Raw genomic sequence first — 10409 nt, forward strand, 5'->3', positions numbered from 1 at the left:
GACTAAACAAATCCTTTAGGGGCTGGAGCAGACCACTACCAAACTTCCAGGCTAAACTCAAGCCTGGTCTACACACAAAGTTGTACCTGTACAACTAATGGTGTAATTTTATATCAGTATAATTAAACCAATGCAACTTTTTGTGAGGATTCTCTTTTATATCAGTTTAAACCTGACATATTGATATAACTGGAACCTATAAATTTGGTGCTGGCTAAACTGATATAAGCAGTTTTAAATTGATATAAAGGAGTCCAAAACAAAAGTTGCATTGGTTTAATTAAACCAATTTAAGTTACACCATTACAACGTCTGTGTAGACAAAACTTCGATCTTAAAGATGAAACAAGCCTCTGTCTGAGCCAGTCTAACTTCAGTCCCAACCTAAGCCCCCAAAAGCTAGAGCTGGCTTCTACCTAAATGAAGTTTACAAACACAGGTGGATTACTGCATGGCCTGACAGGGCCCATGGCCCAGGGCCAAAACTAATTTGGGGGCCCTGCAGAAGCGCCAGAACTCTAGCGCCGACCCCTGCTTCTCCTCTCACTCCTCCCTTCCCCTCAGCCCTGCTCCTCCTATTCCCCGAGGCCCCGCACCCGGCCCAGCTGGAAGACAAAGCTTGAGGTAGGGTAAGCCTATTCCCTCTGCCCCCACACAGAGCTGGCCAAGCCACTGGCCCTGCCCCACACGGAGCTGGTCCAAGTGGGGCCTCCTCCCCCCATACAGCGCAGACCTGACCCAATCCTCTCTCATTTCCCCCCTGCACAGGGCTGGCCCAAGCCCCACTGCTCACCACCCCCCAAACCCCACCACTCACCCCCCAGACCCTTTTTGGCAAAATTGAGCATCTGTCCCATTTGCTCTTGCCAGCTGGCAACAATAAACAGGACAAAGGCCCAGTTTTGCCAAAAAAGTCAGAACATCTGAGGCCAAAATGGGACACAAAATGGGACCCCCTAGGCCGGGGTCCCCAAACTTTTTTGGTTGTGCCCTCTCTGACCCAGGTCCACACCCCTCCCCCGGGAGCCAGGGCCAGGAGTGGTGCAGGATTTGGGGGCCTGGAGCAGCAGTTAGAGGCCGGGAGCGGGGCCGTGGCTGCAGCTGGGAGCAAAGCCACAGCTGGGGCTACAGGCAGGGCAGAGCTGGGCCCCACAGCGCCCCTGAACATTGCTCCCTGCCCCCTAGGGCGACGTGCCCCACAGTTTGGGGACCACTGCCCTAGGCTGTGGTAAGAGCCACCCAGGAAGCCTGGTTAACTGTGAGGAGCCCCAGACCCTCCACCTGCTGTGGGCAGGCGGTTATGGTGTCCGAGAGCAGCCCCTAGCACATGTCCCTACCCTCAGGGCACGCCACCCAGGGCAGGTGGAGGGTCCAGGGCTCCCCACAGTGACCAGGGCTTTCTGGGCAGCTCTTACCACAGCCCGGCTTCCAGCCAGGATGCAGGCGGGGCCTTGGAGGGCCCAAATGTTCTTTGTACCTAGAGCCCAAGTAAATCTTAATCTGCCTCTGTTTACAAACTAACAATCTTCCAAGACCGGAGGAAACTTTACAATGTGTTAGCTCCAGCCCTAGTAGGATCTACCTAATCACCACTGCATCTGAGTTTCTCAGTTGGCAGCAAACACTCTTGTGCAGTTTTCCCAACGTAAATGTATTAGTTCAGTGGAAAGGAGAAATCAGCCCTAAAGACATACAGACGCTCCCCGACTTACGCAAGCATTCCGTTCCAGAATGCCTTGTGCAACTCAAATTTTGAGTAAGTCGGAAACATATACCCGACAATTACACAAAAAAAACAAACCCCAAAACAAAAACCTCCTATTTCTAGCTTATGGAACTTTTTCCATAAGTACGGATTGTGTAACCCAGGGGGGCGTCTGTACCCTGCAGTTGGTTTGTACCTTAAATACCAAGGGAAATGTGAAAGGAAACTAATTCCAATTACCTACTAAGTCTTGCACCAATCAATCCCCCACTCCCTGTACCAGTCAATTTTTTTGCAGTAGATATCCTCTTCTATACATAATGGAATGATTTCACTCTGTGGCTATTTGGATGTATATTTAATTATATGTATTACTTAACTGGAATAGCTATATACACTTAGAACACTTGTAATCTTAAATGCACGGAAAACTTAAACGTTACTTTAATTTACTTGAGGTTACTTTAATAGGAAACACATGGACCAATAAAATAAGGAATATGAAGTACAAAACATTGCTTAATCCTAATCCTACTTTGAATTAGTATTAAATTTGAATCTCAAAGCACAATTTGACAATTACTACAATAGTGACAATTACTAATTACTGGAAGAACAAATTCTGAATAACATCAAAGTTTCCATTCTGAATAATATTGTCTACTAGGTTCATTTATTAGTCCTTGAGTGATATGGAGGCAGGGAGGTCATTCGTTTTCTTAATTTTTCATTTCTGTCCCTTAGCAAAGCCTTAGGACTGTTCAGAATACTATGGTTTGGAGTATGTACACACTTCGTCCTAATAGCTCACATTTTTTTAGTCCTGGGATCAACCTGCTTCTGTGTTTCAGGAGTGGATATCATACTCTCCTCACTCACAACCTTTTTCAGCTGTATATTCAACTGCTTTGACTATATAAAGTAATAATGTGTTGACCATTTAATAGTTCTACACACTGTCTAAATATTTTCAGACTTCCATTTAAAGTCTTTTCTTCTTAGATAAGTGCCATGACTTTTGTATATGTTTATTACTGTTCATCTGGCTAGTTTCACACAAGTGCCAAATGTTTTAGCTTTAATTGCTGATATCTCCCTAATCATAACACTCTCTCAAAATGGTCATAAGAAAATGTTCACAGTTTTGCTTGCTAGGTAATTTATACTGTATTACTAAAACCCAAAGAAGTCCAAGTGCTAATTTTAGTTGGATTTTAATTTATACTCCTTTTTCAGAAAAAAAGTTACAAACATGTTTAAGCAAATTTTAGAGTATAGAAACCTGATTGACATTGACACCAATAGCCTTGTCTACATTTGGGCATTTCTACATTAAATTATGTTTGATAGCTAGGGAACAGCATATTGGTAAAGTGAAGCACCGTTCATATACAAGTACAAATAATATAGCAATTGAAAAGGAAAACAATTGAGAGCAAGTAACAATTAGTCTCAGCTTTTAGGCAGAAGTAGGTCATTTTAAATTTGCTGGATAGGTTTTGTAAATTATAATATTTGCAGTTTTAATCAACTTCCTAGGTTTCATTTGGAGATAGAAATTTGCTGCAAATAAGGTACACATCTGCAAGGTAATTCATGTGTACCTACACTACTAATAAAGATCTTCTGTGAATCAAACTTAAGTTGTTTCTGAACTTCTTTATCTGTTTAACGTATTCATAACTGTATTCAATTTAAGATTCTTCATACTGCAAATGTCACTGCTGAACATACAGACAAGAAGATTACAATCTCTATTAATATGAGAACAGGTCAGTAAGTTCTCTGTTAAATATGATACATGAAAAGAAATTTATTATCTGTAATGAATCATGAGCCTACTACTGTTAGATATATTTTGGTATATAATGTTGCATATTACAGAGCTGATCACTTTCTAAATGTGAACTTTCATATCAGCAAAGTTCAGTATCAATAATTCTTTTAGTACCTAAGAAAAGATCAAAATAGTTTCCTTGATTATCTGATCTCAGAGTCTGTCCACCCTAGCTAAGTTACTATAATGTCCATCTGCCCTTCCTTTAGCCACACCCATCCAGGTAGTGTCAATATCTTGACACTTACTCCTCCAAAACTTTCCCAAAAACACACTTCACTCTCTACCAGCACCACTAATACTCTTGTCCAGGCCCCTATTTTCCATCTTAATTATGCAACTTTCTTCTCTGACCTTCCTGACACCCACCTCAGGTCCATCAAAAAGCTACTGATAAGGTTATCTTCCTGGGCAGCCATTCCAATCATGTCACTCTCTTCCCCTTCTTTAATTACCTCAAGCGGCTCCCCTTTCACAACCATATCAGATATACCTTCTTATCCACACTTTAAGATCCCTTATGATCCTTTCTATCTTATCTGCCTTCTCCACTTGGCCAACCTCTATCACCCAGAAGTCCGCTTCTTCTACAAGCTCCTTCTTCACATATTCATATTTGATGCTGATTCTTAGGCATGAAACTCCCTCTCATAACTTATATATAAAGCCAACCCTGACTTCTTACAAATCCCGTCTCAAGACCCACTTCTGCTGAGACGCCAACAATAAACTGCAATCTGAAAATGGTCATGCAGGTGGCAATAGGGATTACTGGTATCATTAATATCACATATGTTTGTTTTTAAAAAATTAGTCTGCTTCAGTTTTCATCTCTTCTTTTACTCCACTTCTTCCCATTGTATGTCTAATGTCTGGATAGGGTTTTTCTACATGTCAGAAGGACAGTTTATGAATCTTCTGCCCCAATAAAATGCTGGGGCCTATTTTTTTAAAATTATCTATCAGTCCATCCAGCCAGATATTTTTATGGTTACAGTAGGTTCTGAGTGACTCACAATCATTAACAGATTTTTATGAAAGCTCAATGGAAGTGGAAATTCCATTTCACAAAAGTTTACAAGATTTCAATATTTAGCTTCATTTCAAATCAGAATGAAATTTTCTGGTTTCATAATTTTCCACAAAAGAAAAGTCTGACAAATTGTTTCAGATCAAAACATTTCATTTTGATTTTGACTTTATTATAATATAATACAAAAATAAAAAGTCATTTCAAAATGAAATATCAAAATATTTCATTCCAAAAATGTCAAAACAGGGCATTTCAACATTGTAGGAACTTTTTTTCCCATATTTTTTCCCCTAAACAAAATTTTTGCAAACTCAACATGTCACAAAGCATTTGATTTCAATGGAACTGTATTTTTCAGTGGATTAAGACCCTTGTCAAAAGACAACGGGGGCAAGTGTGTCTGTCCCGTCTATTCAATAGCCCATTGGTTGGGGCACTTACCTGGGATGTGGGAGACCCCAGTCTGAATCTCTGCTCTACCTGCTTTGGAGCATTGACTTGAAGCCATGTCTCTCAATCACAGGTGAGTGCCCTAATCCCCGGAATATAGGGTCTCCCTCTCGCTCTCTCTCTCTGATCCAATGAATATTTAAATTATTTATATACAGTGGAACAGTTCTAACAGAAGAGACTGAGAGAGACCCACTCCATTACAGCCAATAGACTGGTGGTCAGGCACTCATTAGAGATGTGGGAAACCTGTGTCCACATCCCTACTCCAAATCAGGTCGAGCAGGGATTTGAATATGGGTCTCCCACATTCCAAGTGAATACCCTGACCACTGGGCTATTAGCTATAGTGGGGGGGGGGAGAGGAGATGTCTACCTCTCATTTTTTGTGAAGAAGAGGCTGACTTGGCTTAGGCACCTAACGCCAGGAAAATCTGAAGTAGAGCTCTCCAGCCTTTCAGTCAGGCACCTAAGCCTCTTTGAGGATCTGAGCCTTCAGCCTTGTCTCTTTCCTTTGCATTTCACTTTTGGCTGGCACAGGCAGCTGCCCGCTCATTTTGCTGGCTTCTGAGAATCCCATTCTTAAGTGTCTAACTCTCCCCATGCACTGTATGGGAAGGCTGGGTACCAAACTGTGGACTATGAATTCCAGTGGGCAGGAGGAGCACTAAGGAGTTCACTTAAGTCCCCTGTGTGAATCAAGCCTTTGGTTCCTACCTTCTAGTTACTGTGGCTCAGAGGTATATTCAAACCTTTTTAATACTCTTGGGTTAGAGCTAATCTGCCATCAGAGTGAATTATCAAAGATAACTCTGAGTTTTTATGAAGGGTTCTAGCATCTCACATCAACTTGATGCTGAAGAATCCTGTAAAATAAGTTACTGTTTCCACTATGTGCTTGACAACTTAATTATCCTAAATACTGTAAGTAACGTATCACACATGAAAATTTAAGAAATAAAGGAGAAGTCTTGTCTCTTCTTTACAATCCCCTTTTCCTTCTTGTACCCAAAAACATAACCTACTGGTATCTCTACTCAGCATCCAAAGACTCAACATTCATAAATATCATTCTTAAGATACCCAGTTTTTTCAAAAGTTCTATAAGCTGACAACAGAAATTGTTCTTTTTGAGCTCTGCCTGCTAGAACTAAAAAAAAAAAAGAAAAAAAATCATTAATGAGCATAGCAAGAATTTTGTTGTTATTTTAAGTATTAGTTCCCCAATGTTTTAATTAGGCTCAGTAAATATCACAAACTCTAAAAAACCCTGGACACTCATTTTAAGGGGGCATTATGTGGACACACAAATCTTGACTTACATCCTGACATTTGTCAGATATTGGACATGCACACGCATGTGCATACAAAATTTTGAAGAATGGATTTTGAGTGATTTTGAGGGTTTACAATGTTATTTACAGAGCACTCTCAAAGTGATTTTTTATATTTTTAAAAAACAAATAAGAGCTAAAAGTAACTAAAAGTTAAGTTTTCTCTTGGAAGAATTTAGATCAGCAACAAAACAGAGCTTAATATCACTGAAATTTATCTAAAATTGGCCTCATGTAGAGAGGTTCAATTCTGCAGTTAGTACAGATTTATTTATACCACAACATTCAGGTCAGAAACAGAATGTAACTAACAAGCAGACTAGAACATAGCCCATGTTTCAGAGATAAATATTAAGGTGTCTTGCATAAGAATAGCAAGACTTTGTGCACAATCTGCAGCTTCAAAGTTAGCCAATTTAATGGCCTGATCAGGCGGTAATTTGAGACTAACAATAACAAAATTCAACAAGTCATAAAAACAAAACAGAGAAGGCCTGGATCCCTCCCAAAAAAAAACCATTACAACAATCCAGTACAGAGAAAACTTGAACATGGATCAGAGTTTGGGCAGAAAAGATAAAACAAGTGAGATCTATATTGTTTGTAAGCGGAGGATAATTGTGAGGTTCATAAATTAACTCAGAATCAAAGAGAATGCACATATTCCTGGAAAAACCCAGGATCCAAAGGTAACCTCTTAAAAAGCAAGAATAAATGAAGGAACAATAGCAATTAGGGCCAAGAAATATTACCTCAACTTTGTCAGTATTCATTTAAACTACAAATCCCCCAAAATGGCTAATCACATTTAGAAATGCTTTTGTAGGTACACATCAAATAATGTCAAGATCAAGCTGCTCTCTTCACCTTTACAAAGCTTCATCCTACTCTACAGCTCTCTACCCTCATCTCCTAAGTATTCACAATATTTAAACTCTGGCCAATCTGCCTTCTTCTTGCCCTATTTATTCCAGTCATATGCAGAAGGTAAAGGAGACAATCTCCCTACTAATAATATACCAAGCTCCTTCCTTCTCCTTCTACAAACTTCTAATCCACCTGCTCTGTGAAGTTTTTAAGAGAGACTGGGCTGTGGCCATTATGTACTGTTCTCTTTGTACTGTTGGTTTTCACTTATATATTTAGATTATAAATCTTCTTTTGTGTTTGGTAGTGACCTACATAGCACTTACAACACTATGTTCATTTACTTATCTATATAAACAAGAAAGCAGGAGATACAGATGTGGAACAGCAGACAAATTATATTTAACAATTTTATATAATTATGATGGATAATATAGATTTTTATTTTTAAGTTTTTTAATTTTTATCTATTTAAATTTCACAATTGTGGGCATTTATGGAGGAGGCTAGACAATGGCTTGTCAGACAATAATTAATGACAGTAAATGTTGAGATTCAAAAAGTTAAAGCTTTATAACTGTTAGTACACAAATTGTCAACATCATATGTCAAAAATATACAAAGTAAATATCATTAAATCAAATTCTAAAAAGTTTGCAAGCAGCATTTTTCTTACTTTGGCTATCTGTAAAATACCTTTATCATTAATGGAATTTTTTTGCTAGTTTGTGTGTGTACATTGAAATGGACATTTATCAATAAAAATTAATCCTTTCAAGACTATTTAATAACAATGAAAGTCAGGGACAGCACTAATAGATATAAAGAAAAATAATACAGGGTCCAACGCCGAACCCAAACAATCTGTCGGAAGCCTACACTGACATAAAAGTGAAATGGCATGATCCCACACAGAACCCAAACAATCTGAGAGCTATAAATTAAATCAATAGAGCACTGGATCATGGAAGTCAAAAGTGGACAGCCACGGAACATAGCCTTGTCTAATACAGGAATACTAATAAAAGTAAGACAAATAACCATGTGTTTTATCCACTAAAACATCATTTGTACAACATAAGGGACACTGTCAATTTAAATATTGTCCACAATTTAAATTTTGTAAAAAAACAACAAAAAGCAAACCCAAGATTTTATAAAATGTAATACCAAAATAAATGTTTTCATGTTTTTAAAGTTTGAAACCCAGAACTAAGAACCTGAAAATAAAACTGATAGACAAAAGTTACATTGACTTAATTGATTTATTACCAAGCCAAGAGAAAGGCATAAAGAAAAAAAGATAGTAACAAAAACTGGAGTTTCAAAAAGAAACTACAGAGAATAGGATCACACAGACATTGCCATGAGCAATAAGATAAGATGTCATCCACAAGAAAAAGCGGTTGGGGGTGGAAATACGTGAAGACAGAGAGTTTTAGGCTACAAAATGCTTTGCCTTTAAGAACACCTAAAAAACCTAAAAGTGGATGTAGAGTGCAGTGAGAACAGCGGTGAGAACAAAGGATCACAAGTATTACAGCATCATTTTCTGGTGCATATTTCATTTATTTTCCTTCCTTTTCACCAAATCCTTGTGATTTGGAGGAGGAGAGGGAGTTAAAAAAAAACGCATCCCAAATTAAGGATTAAAAAACGACCCAATTCATTTGGTGGAGCAATTTGAATGAGTGAGACTTGAACCATATACACTGCGAAATCCTCCCTCCCCGGAGGGTGCGGATATAAATATAAATACTGCCCGGCAGTTAAGCAGCGAGTCTCCTGGCCCTGCAGAAGAGTGAACGGTTTAGGGCAGGTCTGACTCCCTCTCCTCTGGACTGGCTCGGGGTCCCCACGTTCATCCCCGCCCTGCGGCATCCGCCCCGCAGTGTCCGTGGCGAAAGCTGGGCGTGTGCGTCCAGCCACGGGGGGAAGGGAGGACAAGTGGCGGGATGGAGAGAGGGACACGGAGAAAGGCCGGGCAGGGGGGAGCACAAAGGGAGACAGGTGCATGGAAGGAAGGTCGGACGGGGATGGAGCGGGTCAGGCGGCCGCGGGGGCAGGGCGGCCGGGGACTGGGCTCACCCGGGCCTGCCGCTCCAGCTGGGAATGAAGGCTGGAGCCCTTCAGCCGCTGCACGATCTGCGCGATGGCCAAGGAGAGGCCGGTGTCCTGCTCCAGCATCATCCCAGCGCAGACCGGCGGGGTGCGTGCCCGGCCAGTGCTCCTCGCCGCCGTAGCGGGGCCAATTTCAGGGGGACACCCTCGCTCCCTTCTGCTACTTCACTGACGGCGTTACCAGGCAACTAAGGGAGAGGAAAGCGGGGCCCTGCTGCGGGTTCCGTCTGAAAACTGGCTCCCCCACAGGAGAGTTCCGGGCTCCGGCCCTTCCCCCGCCCGGTTCTGCACTAGCCCAGTGCACCCTAGACACAGGCTGACGTGAGTGCTGGCCCTGTCGATACCAAAGGCAAAACTAGCCTTTAATGCAAAAGACCAGTAGTTCACCCTCGGCCCCTGAGCAGGAGACAGGCTCCCAGCCCCACCTGCTGTCTGGAATAAGAGACACCCCCCCACCCCCAGCACTGACCGCAGCATTCACTAGTGTCACCACCACCGTGTTCCACCTGTGGAGCCAGTCCCCATGACAGGGCACTCTCCACCCCACCAGCACTGCCCTGCTGCCTCACACACTGTTCCTATTACACTTTCCTGGGGCTGACCCCTACGAGCGTGGGCCTCACCATAGCACTCCATGGCAAAGCCATGGCATGTCATCCCAGGGCTTTACATGCCATGCCCGGCTGGGACCACACTGCAATTAAAGCATTGGGGGAGAATTGGGAGGCCTAGGCTGTACTCTTAGCTCTGCCACTGACTTTCTCTGAGTCTTTGGCAAGACATTTAGGCCTGGCATAAAAAATGAGATTGACCTAGCTATGGCACTCAGAGCTGTGAAAATATTTCTGACCTGAGTGCCAGGTCTAGGAAGAATTATTCTATCACTGTAGCTACAGCCTATTTCTGGAAAACCTCCACCGTTTATATTAGGAAGTGTCTATACTATAGCAGCATAGCTGCAGCTACGGTAACCTCTCACATATTCCTGGAATACGGGACTGTGATGTTGCACTCTATATGATTTTATGAAAATATGCTAATGTAACTGGAATATGCTTCATG

The 10409-nt window shown here is 41.5% G+C and overlaps 1 protein-coding gene across 4 annotated transcripts in view; it reads right to left on the minus strand.

Annotated features, from left to right (window-relative positions):
• TBC1D19 (TBC1 domain family member 19) overlaps positions 1–9565 on the minus strand; it is an 89812-nt gene extending 80247 nt beyond the window's left edge. For 2 of the 4 annotated variants that reach the window (XR_005599776.1, XR_005599775.1), the window contains exon 1: positions 9315–9565. Coding sequence is in view for 2 of the 4 variants with exons in the window: in XM_039542413.1 (XP_039398347.1) it covers positions 9315–9416 (102 nt within the window). In the remaining 2 variants the exon portion in view is untranslated. The remainder of the gene's footprint in view (positions 1–9314) is intronic. The other 2 variants (XM_039542413.1, XM_039542414.1) reach the window with 2 other exon arrangements.
• Between the last annotated feature and the right edge of the window lie 844 nt (positions 9566–10409).

The sequence above is a fragment of the Mauremys reevesii genome, linkage group 5 (genome assembly GCF_016161935.1).
Source record: "Mauremys reevesii isolate NIE-2019 linkage group 5, ASM1616193v1, whole genome shotgun sequence".
NCBI classification, from domain to species: Eukaryota; Metazoa; Chordata; order Testudines; family Geoemydidae; genus Mauremys; species Mauremys reevesii.